At 30.3% G+C, this 19,045-nt stretch overlaps 3 protein-coding genes and 1 long non-coding RNA gene across 4 annotated transcripts in view; 2 read left to right on the forward strand and 2 right to left on the reverse strand.

The window, feature by feature from the left end:
- Nucleotides 1–325: 325 nt before the first annotated feature.
- On the forward strand, nucleotides 326–1,851 carry LOC130903487 (heparin sulfate O-sulfotransferase). The gene is made up of 5 exons (XM_057815605.1): nucleotides 326–619; nucleotides 682–976; nucleotides 1,029–1,164; nucleotides 1,220–1,317; nucleotides 1,370–1,851. Exons 1-5 carry the CDS (start codon nucleotides 505–507, stop codon nucleotides 1,728–1,730), a joined length of 1,005 nt encoding a protein of 334 aa, XP_057671588.1. The 5' UTR covers nucleotides 326–504; the 3' UTR covers nucleotides 1,731–1,851.
- Nucleotides 1,852–2,714: 863 nt separating this feature from the next.
- Nucleotides 2,715–9,617, forward strand: LOC130903453 (transcription initiation factor TFIID subunit 5). The gene is made up of 9 exons (XM_057815557.1): nucleotides 2,715–2,852; nucleotides 2,904–3,132; nucleotides 3,184–3,531; nucleotides 3,594–3,801; nucleotides 3,858–3,977; nucleotides 4,223–4,379; nucleotides 7,189–7,509; nucleotides 8,499–8,790; nucleotides 9,356–9,617. The coding sequence occupies exons 1-9, from the start codon at nucleotides 2,796–2,798 to the stop codon at nucleotides 9,571–9,573; spliced, it is 1,950 nt and encodes a 649-aa protein (XP_057671540.1). The 5' UTR covers nucleotides 2,715–2,795; the 3' UTR covers nucleotides 9,574–9,617.
- A 72-nt stretch (nucleotides 9,618–9,689) lies between these two features.
- Nucleotides 9,690–15,225, reverse strand: LOC130903454 (uncharacterized). The gene is made up of 3 exons (XR_009060743.1): nucleotides 15,087–15,225; nucleotides 11,434–11,557; nucleotides 9,690–9,927 (listed from the first exon to the last, which is right to left on the reverse strand). It is a non-coding gene; the product is annotated as an uncharacterized LOC130903454 (long non-coding RNA).
- Nucleotides 15,226–16,427: 1,202 nt separating this feature from the next.
- LOC130903455 (DNA-dependent protein kinase catalytic subunit-like) overlaps nucleotides 16,428–19,045 on the reverse strand; it is a 31,658-nt gene continuing 29,040 nt past the window's right edge. The window contains exon 26 of the mRNA XM_057815558.1: nucleotides 16,428–19,045. Coding sequence (XP_057671541.1) covers nucleotides 18,337–19,045 — 709 coding nt within the window. The 3' untranslated portion in view covers nucleotides 16,428–18,336.

Consider the following 19,045-nt stretch of genomic DNA (forward strand, 5'->3'; position numbering starts at 1 on the left):
TAAAATAACGAAGATGGTATTGATTCGATAATTTGCGCTACCTTTTAAAACTTAGTAATGTAGAAACTAATTTTTACATTAGCGTCATCTACTAGTAAAAACTCCAACCTTTTATAAATGACATTTCAATGGAAATTATTAATAATCGACGAGTCGGGAATATAAAACCTTTTAACTAAATTATCATTTATAGTTATAGTTTGAGTTTCTAAATGAATTTTATAGTAAATTCGTAAATAATTTGTGTCTTTATCTAATAAAAATATATAGAAATATTATTAAATTATTTATTTTAATAAAAATATGTTGAGTAGCGCCTCCTTATTACCCAACCACCTGAAAGACGGGTGTATCGTGAATTCCTAATAGTATAGAAGGTTTGAATGGATTTTATGTAAATAATTTACATTTTGATCGAATAAAAAAACAACGTAAACTATAATGAACACTTGTGGAATATTGTACGCTAAAAATAGATCTCCGATATCTCGTTGTTAATAAATTATGTCCATACCTTTAAAATTAGGTTATGTTTTGATTATTGTACTCTTATTTGGATCTCTAGCTGTATTATATCAATTTCAGCTTACAAAATTACAAGATAAATTAGAACAGTTAGGTAAGGAATCGTATGATTACGATCCATTCAAATTTTATTAAATATTTGATTATTTTTCGTAGAATCGAATCAAAATCGAAATGAGGTTATATTACGTACCGAAAAAAATATTATAGAAGATAAAGATTTGGTTATTTTATATAATCGCGTACCTAAGACCGGTTCTACAAGTTTCGTAGGTGTAGCTTACGATTTGTGTAAAAAAAATAAATTTCATGTTTTGCATGTGAATATTAGTGCTAATAGTCATACCGTAACGTTAGAAAATCAAATCAAATTTATTCACAATGTAACTAATTGGAGGAGTATAAAACCTGCATTGTATCATGGACATTTCGCATTTTTTGATTTTTCCAAGTAAGTATTGTTGATATATTTATTTAGTATTATAAATATTTAAAATTTTTAGATTTGGTGCATCTAAACCTTTATTTATAAATCTAATTCGTAAACCATTAGATAGGTTTATTTCATATTATTATTTTGTAAGATATGGGGATAATTATAGGCCATATTTAATAAGGAAAAAACATGGAAACACCATGGTGATAAAATTGATTTTTCAAATTTCTAACGGTTTAATATCAATGTAATTTTTAGACTTTTGAGGAGTGTGTAAATAAACAACTACCCGAATGTGATCCTAACAATATGTGGTTGCAAATCCCGTTTTTTTGTGGACACGCCGCCAATTGCTGGTGAGTAAATGAATTATATTTTATTGGAAACGTGTTAGGTTTTAAATTTCAGGAAACCTGGGAACAAATGGGCTTTGAATGAGGCCAAAAAGAATCTAATCAACAATTATTTTCTAGTAGGACTAACGGAACAACTTAAAGAATTCATACAACTACTTGAATTATCTCTTCCGAGGTTTTTTAAGGGTGCTACTGACCATTTCCAGCATAGCAATAGATCTCATTTGAGGCAAACTGTTCAAAAAGATCTACCGTCGGAAGAAACTCTGGAAAAAATCAAAACTAGCACCGTTTGGCAAATGGAAAACGAATTTTATGATTTCGCTCTAGACCAATTCAATTTTGTTAAAAAATTTATTATGAAAAATAAAGGGCAGGTTGTGATGTACGAAAAAATCAGACCCAAGGTGTAAAATCTCAAATTTATGCCAAACATTGTGTGATCTACTCATATATTTTATATACCTGTAATATATGAACTTATTTTTGATTGCAATTTCATTTCAAAATCAAAATAAAATGTCTTAATACTAATTTTTGTTTCATTATATTCCAATAATGTATTTTTCCCATAAAAAAAAACAAAACATCCAATCAAACCCCTTATCCTTCTAAGATATTCAAACATTTGTATCCTAAACATACAGGATGATGTAACATCGGCAGTTCGATAACCGTTACCAGTTAGGTTGTTACTCCCATCTCTAAAATATAATGCTACCATAGAATGATATTAAAGATAGAGTGAGTTAGTTCATTTGCTAATAGCTCTCTGTTCTGATTCAATCGATTCTTCTTAAATAGCAGATCTTTGTTAAATGTGCTTGCCAATTCGTTTAATCAATTTATTGACTTAGATTCGTTTTGTGGAGCATTTTGTACCTTTCTCCTCCTATAAATTATTATTTGCTTTTCAATATATTGAATAGCTAAGGTACTATTCCAGCTTTTCTAATGACAATTTTGCTTTAATTTCAGCTGCATCATTTACATTTCGACATTTTTTAATAACGGTTTTTTCAGTTTTCCAAATCGTACAGTGTTTACAGTGAGGTAACATCAATTTCGACAGTTACGTGGTTAGTCCTACCTCTAATGCATAAAATATATTGCAGATATTGAAGATAGAGAGAGAGAGCGAGGTATGAGATCATATTCATGTGCTAATAGAGAAAGAAAGAGCGAGTTATGAGATCATATTCAAGTGCTATTAGAGAGATAACAACCACTCTCTCTGTTCAGATTGTATTAATTCTGATTAAACTGAATCGATTTTATTGGCTTGGATCTGCTTTGTGGAGTATTTTGTACTTTTTATCAAATAGAATACAGAAATTTTTGTAATTTAGTATAATGACATCTGTCAACAATTAAAAACATTAATTTGACAACTGTCATTTACGTTGACATTGTTTGCTGCCAACTTCATTCATGTGAAAATAAACAAGCTGCTTATGTTGTTACAATAATTTTTTAAAATGGACAAAAATCAATTATCTGCTGTCCTCCAAGTACTAAAAAAATATAACTTAAAGGTGAGACCAACAATGATAATTAGTTTTTTTATTATAACGAATTTTGTTTAGGGTACGGAGGAACTTCTTCGAAAAGAAGCTAATCTTACCGAATATAATGAAGAATTGAAGGAAGATACGGACGTTAATAATGTTTTAACAGGTTATAAAAGTGACGGAGACCCAGAAGCTTACGAGACAGCTTATTCCGATCTTAAGAAATTCGTTGAGAATTCTTTAGATATATACAAACATGAATTGGGATCTATATTGTTTCCAGTTTTGGTCCACATGTATTTAGGTAAAGTTGTTTATTATAATTAGTATATTTTAAATTCATTTTTTTATATAGAATTAGTGTATAATAACCACCCGTCGAAAGCTATAGAATTGATGAAAAAATTCGGTCCCGAACAAGATTATTATTACCAAGAAGATTTAAAAAAATTAGCAATGATAATGAAAAAGGAGCATATGAATGGGAGCGAAATAGTTGAAACTTTCAAATCAAATCAATTCGTCATTAGAATATCCCGAGATACATTATCATTATTAAAAAGACATTTAAATGAAAAAAAATCAACTATATTGTTAAATATTATCCAAGATCACCTCTACTTTGATATGTATGAAGGTGTAGCAAGGAATAAAGCGCAAATTGATGCTACTGCTGGATCTATGGGGGGTGAAATATCCAAACGTGAGTTTTTACCAAAAAAACAAAATTAAATTTTATCTTTTATTTTAACTTTTTTTATTTAGACAATAAAACGAAGGTATATTATGGGATACCAAAAGGTCCTGATCCAATTACGATCGCTGCTCCTTTAGAGGAGGAGGAAGAAGGTGCCGATCAGGATAATCCTGATAAACCTAAAAAGAAAAAGGCTAAAAAAGATCCTATGTTTTCGAAAAAGACGAAATCAGATCCCAATGCTCCACCACCTGATAGAATACCTGCTCCAGAATGGTATTTAACTCAGAAGTAATAAAATTCACTTCCACTAAAATATATTGACATTGTAGGAAAGATAATGATCGAGCTGAAAAATTTAAAGCAAACAGAGAGATTTCAAAGAGGGTTACTTTAGGTGGAGATTCTTTACCATCTTGTTGTTGCTATACTCTACTTAATGCTAATTACTCGTGAGTATGTCTTTATATAGCCATTGTTAGGTGGTTAAATAATTTTTTTTAGCTGCAAAGTCAATTGAGCCTCTATTGCTTAATTTTTTGTTTTTTTTATATATCAAATAGGTATTGTTCTGTTCCAGCTTTTCTAAGGATTTTTTTTCTTCTGCAGTATCCACATTCTGAATCTTGTAATGAGGTTATTTATAATTTTTTTAGTTATTTGTTGTTTGATTGGTTTTTTCTTGTATATTTGTTAGAGTTTGCTGTGCAGAAATTACTGAGGATTCCAGTATGGTTGCTGTAGGTTTCAATGATTCCATAGTGAAAGTTTGGACACTTGTACCGCAGAAATTGAAGGCTATGAAAAGTACAGAGCAGCTAGAAGAAGTTAATATTGAAGCTGAAGATGTTTTGGTAAGTTATCTCTTTTTGAATATGTTTCACTTTTGTTTTTATGGAAGCATTTCTGGCCTTGAGTAAAAATATGGTTTTTCAAGTTTAATCTAATCAAAAATTGATTTTTTACAATTTGAATTTGATAAAAAATGTTAAATTTCAATTATATTCGATAAAAATTTTTTTTTCTGGTGAAGTTTGTTCGAAAATTGATGAAAGCTGCCTTTCAGCAGTTCTAAGTAAACTTAGTTGGTTTTTCTTAATTTAATTTTGTCAAATTTCGTTTTTCTAAGTTCAAAATTGGATTATAAAAGTTTAACTCATTCAAAAAATTGTCAGTTTGGCCAAAAAATTATTTTTATTTTATTTAAGTTTGTCAAAGTTGTATTTTCTAAGTTTTATTTCATCACAAATTAGCTCTTTGGTATTATGAGTGAAATGTAACTGAAAATTGGCTTTTTTCATATTAATTTTCTAAAAAAATCACTTGTCTAATATAAATTTGTTCAAAAAGTGATTTTTTCGATTTCAATTATATCAAAATGTGGATTTTATTAGTTTGAATTGGTTCCAACGGCATAAGTAATATGAATATGCCCAAAAAATTATTTTTCTGAGTTCAATCTGGTGAAAAAGTGGATCTTTATTACATTAAATTGGTTAAAATAGTTTTTCTGATATTAATTTGGCCACAAAGGGATTTTCATAAAATTAATTTAGTCAAAAAATGGCTCATCCAAGTGTAATTGGGACACAAATTGGTTATGTAACTTTAGTTTGGTGAAAAAATAATTTTCTGATATTAATTTGGTGAAAAATTGGATTTTTCTTGATTGAAATCAGTCAAAAGTTGGATTTTATTGGTCAGCATTGGCCCAAATTGGATTTAATTGGTTAGAATTGGCCAAATATGGATTTTATTAGTTATGAGTGGCCGAATTGGATTTAATAAGTGAGAATTGGTCAAAATTGGTTTTGATTGACGTAAATTAGCTAAAAGCTGGATTTTATTGGTTAGAATTAGTCAAAATTGGATTTTATTGATGTAAATTAGCTGAAAGCTGGATTTTATTGGTGTGAATTAGTCAAAAATTGGCTTTTATTGGTTAGAATTGGTGAAAATTAGATTATATTTGTGTAAATCGGTCAAAAATTGGATTTTATTGATGTAATTTAGCCATAAGTTGGATTTTATTGGTTAGAATTGGCCAAAATTGGATTGTAATGGTGTAAATTAGTCAAAAATTGGATTTTCTTGATGTAAATCAGTCAAAAGTTGGATATTATTGATTAGAATTGGCCAAAATTGGATTTTAGTGGTGTAAATTAGTCAAAAATTGGATTTTCTTGATGTAAATCAGTCAAAAGTTGGATACTATTGATTAGAATTGGCCAAAATTGGATTTTAGTGGTGTAAATTAGTCAAAAATTGGATTTTCTTGATGTAAATCAGTCAAAAGTTGGATATTATTGATTAGAATTGGCCAAAATTGGATTTTAGTGGTGTAAATTAGTCAAAAATTGGATTTTCTTGATGTAAATCAGTCAAAAGTTGGATATTATTGATTAGAATTGGCCAAAATTGGATTGTAATGGTGTAAATGAGTCAAAAATTGGATTTTCTTGATGTAAATCAGTCAAAAGTTGGATACTATTGATTAGAATTGGCCAAAATTGGATTTTAGTGGTGTAAATTAGTCAAAAATTGGATTTTCTTGATGTAAATCAGTCAAAAGTTGGATATTATTGATTAGAATTGGCCAAAATTGGATTTTAGTGGTGTAAATTAGTCAAAAATTGGATTTTCTTGATGTAAATCAGTCAAAAGTTGGATATTATTGATTAGAATTGGCCAAAATTGGATTTTAGTGGTGTAAATTAGTCAAAAATTGGATTTTCTTGATGTAAATCAGTCAAAAGTTGGATATTATTGATTAGAATTGGCCAAAATTGGATTTTAGTGGTGTAAATTAGTCAAAAATTGGATTTTCTTGATGTAAATCAGTCAAAAGTTGGATATTATTGATTAGAATTGGCCAAAATTGGATTTTAGTGGTGTAAATTAGTCAAAAATTAGATTTTCTTGATGTAAATCAGTCAAAAGTTGGATATTATTGATTAGAATTGGCCAAAATTGGATTTTAGTGGTGTGAATTAGTCAAAAATTAGATTTTCTTGATGTAAATCAGTCAAAAGTTGGATATTATTGATTAGAATTGGCCAAAATTGGATTTTAGTGGTGTAAATTAGTCAAAAATTGGATTTTCTTGATGTAAATCAGTCAAAAGTTGGATATTATTGATTATAATTGGCCAACATTGGATTTTATTGGTTTGAATTGTCCAAAATGGCTTTCTAATATCAGTTTATTAAAAAAAATGGCTCATTCGAATGCGATTCAACCACAAATCGATTTTGTAAACTTAGTTTGGTCAAAAAATAACATGTCTCTAATTAATTTGTTCAAAAAGTGATCCGTTTTGGTTTGAATTGGAAAAAAACTTGTTTTTCCGCTATTAATTCGGTCAAAAATGGCTTTATCAGAAAAATTAGTGATTTTCTCGGTTAAATTTTGTCAAAAAATCGTGTTCACAAGATTTGTTTGGTAAAAATGGATTTTTTGAGGTTAAAATTTATCAAAAAACAACTTTTCCAATATGAATTTGATCAAAAATAGTTTTCCCGAAATAAAAATTGGCTTATACGGTCAAATAATGAATCGCCCATATGAAATTTGTTCGAAAATAAAACTGTATTAAAATTAAAGAAAAATAAATAAATAAATTATTAATCGCCTCCGTTCCCCCCCACCGGCGGATTCTTTCAGGTACGTATGATGGACGAACGTTCGGGCGAAACGTCGCGCACCTTATGCGGACACAGCGGCCCCGTTTATTCGGTATCCTTTTCGCCGGATCGAACCCTTTTGCTGAGTTGTTCGGAAGATTCGACAATAAGATTGTGGAGCTTGCAAATATGGAGTTGTTTGGTCGTATACAAAGGACACATGTTTCCCGTATGGGACGTTAAATTTTCACCGCTCGGTTATTATTTCGCTTCGGCATCGTACGATAAAACCGCAAGACTTTGGGCCACCGACCATTATCAACCGTTGAGGGTGTTTGCCGGACATTTTTCAGACGTCGACGTAAGTTCGCACAATTCCCTTTCACTTCTATTCGTCTTTTTAACACTGTATATATAATACCCCATCTCTCTCTCTCTCGATCTCTAACAGTATATTTGTCTTTCTTTATCTTTGTCTTGGTTTTTACAGTGTAATTATTTGTCTCTTTTTATCTTTGTCTCCATTTTTACAGTGTATTTGTCGTTCTTTACCTGTCTCTCCATTTTTACAGTGTAATTATTCATCTGTTTATCAATTTTTTTCAACTTTTTCTCCATTTTTACAGTGTATTTGTCGTTCTTTACCTGTCTCTCCATTTTTACAGTGTAATTATTCATCTGTTTATCAATTTTTTTCAACTTTTTCTCCATTTTTACAGTGTATTTGTCTTTCTTTGCCTTTTTCTCGATTTTTACAGTGTAATTATTGATCTGTTTATCAATTTTTTTCAACTTTTTCTCCATTTTTAACGGTGTATTTATTTATCTCAGTTTCCACGTTTTTTACTAATCTTTATTCATTTTCTTTTCAACTTTTTAGCAGTGTATTCATTTAATTTTTTTCTCGATTTCTAACAGTGTACTTATTCATATATACTTTTGCATCTTTTTCTCGATTTATTTATTTTTCTGTTTAACTTTTTAGCAGTGTAGTTATTTATCTTTCTATCGATTTTTTACAGTGTATATATCCATTTTTCTGTTCTATTTTTGCTCTATGCAATCATTTTTATGTAACCATAGTATTTATTATTGATTTTTGACAGTGTACTACATTCTTTTTTTATTGCTTCGTTTATCTCTTTCCTTATCTTTTCCTCCATTTTTAATGATGTATTTATACATGTTTCCACCTCTTTTTAATAGTGCATTCATTCAAAATTCTAATAGATTTCCATTTAACAAAGCATTTAATTATCGATTTTTGACAGTGTACTTATTTATTTTTCTATTGCTGCGTTTACACTTTTAACAGTGTATTTGTTTATCTTTTTACACGATTTTTAACAGTGTATCCAGTTTCATCCGAACGCGAATTACGTGGCCACGGGATCCAGCGATCGAAGGGTTTGTTTGTGGGATTGCACCAACGGGAACCACGTGCGGATTATGACGGGTCATAAGTCGCCGATTTATTCTTTGGCTTTCAGCATTTGCGGAAGATATTTGTCATCGGGCGGGGCAGATAACAAAGTGCTCATATGGGATTTGGCCCACGGGCATTTGGTAGCAGAGCTGGCGGGCCACGAAAAGACCATTCATTCTTTGGCGTTCAGCAGATGTGGAAATCTTTTAGTATCCGGTATGTTCAAGAAATAATTTTACTTTTCAGATCGTTTTCCTTGCAAAAATATATAATAAAAAAATCCAGATTCACTGCAGGTGTTTCCGATGTAAAAGTGGACACAGCTCATTGTGATATACCCTGTATGAGCGTAAAATGAATCATTTGAACCCTTAGATTTAAACCAATTGCTCGATTTTGTTTAAATAAAGTTGTAATTACGGAAAAATACCTTTTCCATGTGTTTTTTTGGTGATTACACCATGTTCCGATATCATAGTTGCATCGTTAATAAAAGCTTTAGTAGATAGATTATTGTGCCCCCTATTAGGGCTTCCCTTATACATTTTGTCCTCAAATAAATGAAATAACTTCAACAATCGCACATCCTCATAAAAATATTTTATTCATCTTCTGATACTGTTCCTTTCCTTATAAGTATCCGAAACAGTTCTAAAAAATGGTTTTTTGGCCCCCTTTAGTTTCTTATAATTTCAATTAGATAACTTGGGAGCTCAGTACACCACTATCATGATTTATGATATGCTTTGGAGGTTTTCTTAAGAGAATTTTTATTCGGTAGGTGGTTTGGACTGTACTTTAAAAATTTGGGATTTCACCAAGTTGATAGAAGAAACTAGCTCGGAAGAAGTGAACGTTTCCCATAATCCTGACGTAAAAAATGGTACGAATTATGTTTTACGAACTTTTTCTACAAAAAGTTCACCTCTAATAGCTTTACATTTTACACGAAGAAACTTATTGATTGCCGTTGCTATTTTTGATAGTGTACATACTTAAAAATCTTTTTTTTTTAGTGTAAATAAACATTTTTTGTATATAAACATATTTGTTTCATTTCACTGTTTCGAATCGTGCAAAAATGTTGTTTCAGTGTAACTACAAAAAAAAACACATAAAAACCAACAAATTTTATTTACACTTAACCATAAAAATATGATCTAGTCTAAAATAGAATTTTTAACAATTATAAAAATATAAATAAATTGCCTCGCGTTAATTAGCAAGGGATGGAAATACCGACAAAACCGACGACATCCTTTGGGGTGTTATTTTCCTACATATTGAAAGTGATGATGTGAGACAAGATGCGTCGAACTAAATTTGTGGAATATTAAATTGTGTTGAGAGTATCTGAAAATTGACAAAAAAATATATATCAAACATGAAAATTATTATTAGATATTAAAATGTTTAACTAAAACAAGTTGAAAATGTCACAAAATAGTCGAAAAAATACAGCGCGTTGATTTGAGGCGGGAAATTAGTGTAAAAGTGTCTGAATTACTAAAGAAAACTGAATTTTAATAAGGAGTATATAAAATTGAGATTATTTCTCTTCAATTCGTGAAATTAGAAAGTTTAAAGTAAGTCCACAACATCATTTTTTTAAATAACTTGATCTCGCAACATTTATTTATAATGATAAGAGTCTACTTTAAACGATAATCTACTTTGCAACAACTTTTTTTCAAATTCTATACACTTTTAACACTATATCAACCGAAAATATCCAAACAAAGGACGAAACTCGAAAATAAGGGATACTTTCATTATTTGATGATAAATTTGAAAATAAAAACGTGTAAATGAACTTAAACATCGCAATTTATCATTTTTTTCGATATTTTTAATAGAAATAAATTCGGGTGGTTTAAAAATTTGTCGGAATGTTTACTTTAGTTGGGGTACCAAATTAACTAGAACTACTGACTCAGTTTGATCTATGAGAGTATAAAATTAGTGATTTCACTTGAAAAACACGTTAGAAATTATTCGTATTCTAAAATAACTGGTTTTTGAAAACGTGCCAACGAAACACTAGCCTGTAGGTAGATAGTAATAAAATTTTTCTCGAAAAATACGTTGAAAAAACTAAAATTAATTCGTTTCCTATATAATTAATTAATATAATTTATTCCGACAAGCTACCACAGTTTATAACTCACTTGATGATGATTACTAACGAAAGAAAAACGTTAAAAATAACTTCCAACTGATAATACACAAAAAATCAATAACGTCAATAAATTCCTAACCTTAAACAGAACAATAGAAAAAAAAGAAGATATTTCTTCTATAAATATATTAATCATAGATACATTAATTATATCTATAACGACCCCATAGATAAATGAATTAAAATATGGGAAAACCACAAAACAATTTATTTCATTCCTGTTTTTAGTTTATCTATGGTATTACGTTTGCAGTAGTTCTACTGTTTCGTATCATTTGTGTTTCTAGTTGTTTTTTTTTTCAAAATACGTACTGACCTATAATCACATCAATCACTCGTGAAATATAAACAACTAATTAAAAATAGTAAGTTATTTTTAGAACAAAAAAAAGCGGGTCACGCAAAATTTGGAACGATCTTATTCATCAAGTAATCCGTGATGGAAGCTGTCAACTCTGTCAGCTTTTATCGAATTTATTTCCATTATAAACAGTGAACCTTTTAATATTATCTATCCACTATTCACCTGTTGGAATATACCGAAATAAATAATCTATATATAAAGAGAGCGTTTTAAATATTTAAAAATAAAAATGATTAATGGTTATCTGCAGTTAATTGTAGATCAAACAAATTTTTTAATTCGTATAAAAGAATTTTTTTTTTTCGTTTTCACTTACGTTTAACATATTTTCTATAAGAGACCGGAATACAGGACCCATAATGCTATAAGAAGGAGAATAAGAATCATGTAGGTAGTGAGCAAACTAGTTCCTTCGTTCGGCTGAGGCATTGTGACGATTCCTGTGAAATAAAGTTACTACATTATGTATTTTTCCTATTATTCCTTTTAAGCTATAATAAAGTTAAAAAATCCTATATCATTTCCATATTGTAAACCTATAGCGTTAAAATTTGCGTTCGACTAACGCCCTCAGGGAACAGGAATTTCAACGATCGTGAGCATTGCAGCCTTCAAGTGGAACGCACCCCATGAAGCTAGGAATTTATTTTATAATAATGGCGTTTGCAATAAACAAACATGGTGGAAAGTAAATAGTTTAGATTTTTCTGGTCTATTGTACCCAATAAACGAAAAGCAATTTCTATTTCTTAGTTATTATTTCTACTACATAAATTCATATATAAAATTGGTTCCACTTAAATATTGTACTAGTGTATAAACAGCATATAGAGTTTTACAGTTAGGTTACGACTTATTACTGCAGTTTTCTATTATGGGTAAGTACTAGGAACAATAATTGATATTACTGAAATAAAACAAAAACGACACAGAAAAAATTAAGTAAATTATAAATAATGAAAAGAGCCCTGCACAATAATTCTGAGTAGTTGTTTTAAGATTATTAAATCTAATAGGTATTTAAAAATTGATCAAAAAAGACACTTAAGTCGTGGATAAATCGAAAACAAATTATTCAAGTATAACTAGTTGTTTTAATTATAACCCTCTGTATTTTTTGGTGTGTATGATATTTCAAAACAACTTTTTCAAAGCACTTTATAAATAAATTGTAAAATGTAAATGTAGTTAAAAAAATATTTAGGAATGCACGCTAGATTTATTTTGGATGAAATCCAGTTATCAATTTATGAAATTTTACCGAAAATATTGGTTTAAATGTTGAATTGTCAAAAAAGTCAAGGATTGTTTGCTTAGTAATTTATGTAGTCGAAATATGAAATTTTCTATTTAACACATCATCAATTCTATTTTAACGATACAGTCTCTTTCAAAACTGATTTCTTCAAATATTATGTCTACCACGAAAAATGAAATATTTTTTTTCGAATAAATTCAACTGGTATATTATTTTTTAGAATATACGATATTTACAAAAATTTCAGATATTTTTTCAAAGCATATGTTTTGATTATTGATTTAATAATACTATAAAGGTCAATTAAACATCAAATATAATCAATCCTGTACACACGGTAAAAAAATGTATATATCTATTAGATAAATCAACATTTGACGTGTCTAAGACCAAACAACATATTTAGATATATTGGGTTAACTTCATGATAGCTCGCCGAAGTTAAAAGAGAAGAAGAAGCATTCTACAAATGAGAGATTTAAACTTCGCGCCATGATACCCGAGGTACATCTTCGAAATAAATGCCAAATTAACCATATGTATTGAACATAATCAGTATAATTTATCTATTACATTATAACTTTTACAGTATTTTTATCTGGTTGTTTTATTTAAACTGAATTATGTGTTTTTTGTGTACAATTTAATATAACATTATTACATCACGAGCCAAAAATCTGTTCAATATAAAAATTTTATATTTTTATAATTCAAATTTATTGGATTTTATATTTAGATATGAAAGTAACGAAAAAATGTAACACCAAAGATGATTTGTTGTTCAATTTACGCATTAACTTTCATTTCAAAGCGAATTAGTTTTATTCGAATAAGAAATTCAGCCATAATTTAAAATTGATAGTTTGTGCCATATACTCTATTGTTACGTCAAATTTGTCTATGGAAGACGAAGTACACGTCATGAAGTTTATTTTTAATATAAAAGGTAAAAATACTGTCAGTTGATAAAAACCCCGTGAATATTTATAAACTTTTCTAATATTAGAAGATTTAAGTACGATGAACTTTCCTTTCTGGCATCATCACCGCATCACAATTGAATTACTTTTAAACTCAAACCGTGTTCTAATTAATTTTATTTGAATTACTTCCATTTCATTCAACGTATTTATCAATGGAAACATTTTTGGATTTAAATAGTGCATAAAAAAGAAAAAGTTTGAAATAGAAACCAATTTTTAATCATAATGAAGTTTTTTGTGTTCATTGGTGATAAATTAAAAAACGATATTAGTACGATAATTCGGATACAGTTAGTTAATGTTAGATTGGTGATTAGACTTCTATTAATTTCGATTAATTTTTCACATTTTTTTTTCAAAATTCGCCCACATTTATTAATAATATTTATGTCATATGTGTGTGAAGCTGTTTTTCTTGGAAGAAAATCTGACTAATACATTTTCCGAGAATAAAACGAACGTGTAAACACTAGAAGACTGGAAAGCGTTATACTTCAAACAATAATATATATTAATGAGACGCATAAAATTATTGGAAATGTTTTTCGGCATAGTTACGAAAATATCCGGAACGTGTGTTTTAAAAATGTAGTAAATTTAGATTCGAGGCACTGATTTACACAATTCCAATCAATAGTTCAACGAAAACTATTTTCATGTAAAAGATGTTTGTGAATTCCGAACTTAAATACGAGGTACGATAAAAAAATAATTCAAATAATTTCATTAAAAAACAAAATTTCCTTTGAAGTATTATTGATTAAAAATGTTAATGACTCATTTTTGGAATATTTTTTCTATCGGCTTTGTCTTAATGTCAGAAATTGCATTTTAGCCCATTTCTTATTATCTGGAAGAACCAGAAGTAGCTTGGTACTAAATCTGGTGAGTAAAGGGGGTGAGGATTGACTTAGACTTAGTAACGTGATGAAGAAAAGGAAAAATTGGTCCATTTTTATGTATCTTGGTACGAGATTTCAAGCTCCCCTTTAATTTTTTGAATATTCGGCTATTTGATTAAAAATCAGCTAATTTTTAGTGTATTAGTATCTGTTTTTGGGGTTAAATGATTTTCTGACTGTTTCTTGTGGATTCATTTCACTTTTCAACCGCTTATACCCCTTGTAAACCGTATTTAGAGTTAGTAATTTGACAGATTTTAAATTTAACACATTTTTTGAACATTAAATGAACCTTGTTTTACTATAGACCCGCATTAAAGTGAATATGGTAGTAAATAGGTTCAAAATTTCTTAGTTTGTTTCAATTTATGAAGATAAGAGTTGAATTATATGGTAAGTAATGGCTGTTATAAAAGTTTATTCACCGTACTTTTGGATCACACCCCGTGAATGGAAAAAAATATTTGGGATTCAATTATCATTTTTAAATGACCCGTTCGGTGTTATTGCATTGAAAAGTGAAGTAAATGAAGAAAAAGAGTGGGAAAATTCAGTCCATTTATTACATAACCTCGAAAATATTTGGAAACTATATTTTCCTGGTACATAACCTCAAATATCACAAAGCGATTTGGATGAAATTGAATTATTTTGTATTTAAATTATCGATTTTCATTGAAAATTAATCTAAATATTGAAATTATTTTAATAATTTTGAAATTTTATTGATAATTGATTTTTTTTTGGGAAATTTCTCGTTTAGGAAATCGAATGATATAAAAATCGTATTATACAGTATGATTTTTTTATAAACACAAATACTCACCTTGTTTGTTTCACAACACAAATCGGACTGATGAGCAAAAGCTGCGCGTCTCCTTTAGACCGTTCCGCCGATCGAATTTTCCACGCCCGGGGAGCGCGGGTGGCGAAATTTCGCGAATTTCCAAAAAAATCCCACGCCGGGAAAGCGAATAGAACTATTTTCGAACGAAATATAGTCGTTTAAACAGATACATTACCCCCCTCCCCCCCCCGTTTAAATTTTATTGCATCAATTTGTTATTTTCGTGTTCTACCGTATTTTTTCGAAAGCAACAGAGTCGTAAGCCTTTTTTATAACCATAAAGTGAATATACATCGCGCAATTATTCATTATACGGTGTATATACGAGGTGTATGAATTAAATAGTCAGACTATTGTGACCAATTTGGGATCCAATACTAGTTTCAACCGGTTAAAGTCATTTTTTTTTCGTTTTTCTTATTTTTTTTTTATATTTCCACATTTTCCAACGATTTTTTCTTCTCTAAACCATTCCGCTTTCATTTAATTATGTACCATTGAAAATGTCGAATAAAAACTACCAACAATTTAAAAAAAATCTTTTGGTTACAATTTTTTTTCCAAAAATCAATTTTAATCAAATAAATTCAATGAAACGATCGAAAAATTCCAAAACATTTATTATAAAACACAAAATAATTTGAATTTAAATCAAAGGGTACCATTCGTTAAATATCATGGGATAACCGGTACTATTACTATGTAACATGAAACAACCAATCAAAACACCAGATTCAAGTCCATTGGTTTTATTCATAATATACCGTAGAGAAGCCACTTTATAGTCAAGATTCAATCCAAGTGGCTGTAAAAAACAGCCCACCACAAGATCCAGATCTGAATCCAGGGGTTTCTTCCATAGTATATCGTAGAGAAGCCACATTGTAATTCAGATTCCATCCAAGTGGCTCCATAAATAAGCTAGTTTAAGATACAGATCTAAATCCAAATGGTTTCTTCCATAAAATATCTTGGAGGAGTTACTTTATTATCCAGGTGACACCAAACATCCATTTTAAGATCCAGATTGAAATCCAATGGTTTTATCCATAATATACCGTAGAAAAGCCACCGTATAATCCAGATTCGAATAAAAATACTCCTTAAAACAACCATTTTAAGATCCAGATTGAAATCCAATGGTTTTATTCATAATATACCGTAGAAAAGCCACCGTATAATCCAGATTTTAATCAAAATCCTCCTTAAAACAACTATTTCAAGATCCAGATTGAAATCAAATAGTTTCTTCGGTAATATACCGTAGAAAAGCCACCGTATAATCCAGATTCGAATAAAAATACTCCTTAAAACAACCATTTTAAGATCCAGATTGAAATCCAATGGTTTTATTCATAATATACCGTAGAAAAGCCACCGTATAATCCAGATTTTAATCAAAATCCTCCTTAAAACAACTATTTCAAGATCCAGATTGAAATCCAATAGTTTCTTCGGTAATATACCGTAGAAAAGCCACCGTATAATCCAGATTTTAATCAAAATCCTCCTTAAAACAACCATTTCAAGATCCAGATTGAAATCAAATAGTTTCTTCGGTAATATACCGTAGAAAAGCCACCGTATAATCCAGATTAGAATAAAAATCCTCCTTAAAACAAACATTTTAAGATCCAGATTGAAATCCAATGGTTTTATCCATAATATACCGTAGAAAAGCCACCGTATAATCCAGATTCGAATCAAAATCCTCCTTAAAACAACCATTTTAAGATCCAGATTGAAATCCAATAGTTTCTTCGGTAATATACCGTAGAAAAGCCACCGTATAATCCAGATTAGAATAAAAATCCTCCTTAAAACAACCATTTTAAGATCCAGATTGAAATCCAATGGTTTTATCCATAATATACCGTAGAAAAGCCACCGTATAATCCAGATTCGAATCAAAATCCTCCTTAAAACAACCATTTTAAGATCCAGATTGAAATCCAATAGTTTCTTCGGTAATATACCGTAGAAAAGCCACCGTATAATCCAGATTAGAATAAAAATCCTCCTTAAAACAACCATTTTAAGATCCAGATTGAAATCCAATGGTTTTATCCATAATATACCGTAGAAAAGCCACCGTATAATCCAGATTCGAATCAAAATCCTCCTTAAAACAACCATTTTAAGATCCAGATTGAAATCCAATAGTTTCTTCGGTAATATACCGTAGAAAAGCCACCGTATAATCCAGATTCGAATCAAAATCCTTAAAACAACCATTTTAAGATCCAGATTGAAATCCAATGGTTTTATCCATAATATACCGTAGAAAAGCCACCGTATAATCCAGATTCGAATCAAAATCCTCCTTAAAACAACCATTTCAAGATCCAGATTGAAATCAAATAGTTTCTTCGGTAATATACCGTAGAAAAGCCACCGTATAATCCAGATTAGAATAAAAATCCTCCTTAAAACAAACATTTTAAGATCCAGATTGAAATCCAATGGTTTTATCCATAATATACCGTAGAAAAGCCACCGTATAATCCAGATTCGAATCAAAATCCTCCTTAAAACAACCATTTTAAGATCCAGATTGAAATCCAATAGTTTCTTCGGTAATATACCGTAGAAAAGCCACCGTATAATCCAGATTCGAATCAAAATCCTTAAAACAACCATTTTAAGATCCAGATTGAAATCCAATGGTTTTATCCATAATATACCGTAGAAAAGCCACCGTATAATCCAGATTCGAATCAAAATCCTCCTTAAAACAACCATTTTAAGATCCAGATTGAAATCAAATAGTTTCTTCGGTAATATACCGTAGAAAAGCCACCGTATAATCCAGATTCGAATCAAAATCCTCCTTAAAACAACCATTTTAAGATCCAGATTGAAATCCAATGGTTTTATCCATAATATACCGTAGAAAAGCCACCGTATAATCCAGATTCGAATCAAAATCCTCCTTAAAACAACTAGTTTAACATCCAGATTGAATTTTCTTCGGTAACATACCATAGAAAAGCCTCTTTATAATCCAGATTCGATCCAATGGTTTTATCTATGGTATACCGTATAAAATCCACTTTATATAACAGATTCAATACAAGTGACCGCCTCCGCAATGTATTATAACACAATCAGTTGTCGATACATTGTTTTCCCCGACAATATATGATGAAACAGCCATTTTAATATCCAGATTTGAATCCAGTAGTTTAGTTTATAACGTACGGTACAGTAACAGGTTAATAGGCCGTATTTAAACCCACGGTCTCCATCCAAAATACATTCTCCCCAACAAATTATAATCCGTAGCGTGGTCTATCAAACAATCCACCTGATCCTCCGGACTCAGATCCATTCGACCGCTCAATCTCGCTCTTAAATTATCGTCGGGGTCGCCTTTAACGTGCCGAATGTAAGCCTCGGTGTAATTTTCCAATCTCGTGCCGGCTTTCAATTCCTCCAACATAATATCCGCCGGATTCGCTCCTCCGAGTTTGCGCGCCGCCTGATTTATTTTCACCATCGGGTACCAGGTGTCGTTTTTTTTAGATTCGGTTCGATCGGCGTGCTCCAACCAATCTATGGAAGGTTCCCGTATGAATACGGTCATAGTGGCGGATATCGGCGAGCTACTGGCTCTCAAACATCTCAAACAACTTATCATGTATTCTCTGAAGGAACCTCTTTCTTTCAGGGGTGCCATGAGGCCGATCAAATGCGGGGTAAGTCGAAACGGTACCAGTTCGGGTACTGGTAATATTTGGGTGGCGGTACCGAAAGCGTGACCGAAGTCTATGCCTAAAACTTTGCCGTTTCTTGTGCAGATTAGAATGTTGTTGAGGTGACGGTCTCCTATGCCGAGTATCCAATGGGTGGCGCACGTTACTGCGTAGGTTTTTATGAAATTGTTGCGCAGCGCGATGTAGTTTTCCGTGCTGGTACTTAAACACCAGAATGAAGTT

This window comes from Diorhabda carinulata, chromosome 2, assembly GCF_026250575.1.
Source record: "Diorhabda carinulata isolate Delta chromosome 2, icDioCari1.1, whole genome shotgun sequence".
In the NCBI taxonomy this organism is placed as follows: Eukaryota; Metazoa; Arthropoda; class Insecta; order Coleoptera; family Chrysomelidae; genus Diorhabda; species Diorhabda carinulata.

Excerpts from the sequence above, each read along its gene's own strand:
- LOC130903487 (XM_057815605.1), top strand. The coding sequence starts at position 505 with ATGTCCATACCTTTAAAATTAGGTTATGTTTTGATTATTGTACTCTTA. Across the intron at positions 1,165-1,219 it reads AAAAACATGGAAACACCATG|ACTTTTGAGGAGTGTGTAAA; the intron begins GTGATAAAATTG and ends TGTAATTTTTAG. Across the intron at positions 1,318-1,369 it reads GGACACGCCGCCAATTGCTG|GAAACCTGGGAACAAATGGG; the intron begins GTGAGTAAATGA and ends TTTAAATTTCAG.
- LOC130903453 (XM_057815557.1), top strand. The coding sequence starts at position 2,796 with ATGGACAAAAATCAATTATCTGCTGTCCTCCAAGTACTAAAAAAATAT. Across the intron at positions 4,380-7,188 it reads TTGAAGCTGAAGATGTTTTG|GTACGTATGATGGACGAACG; the intron begins GTAAGTTATCTC and ends GGATTCTTTCAG. Across the intron at positions 7,510-8,498 it reads GACATTTTTCAGACGTCGAC|TGTATCCAGTTTCATCCGAA; the intron begins GTAAGTTCGCAC and ends GATTTTTAACAG.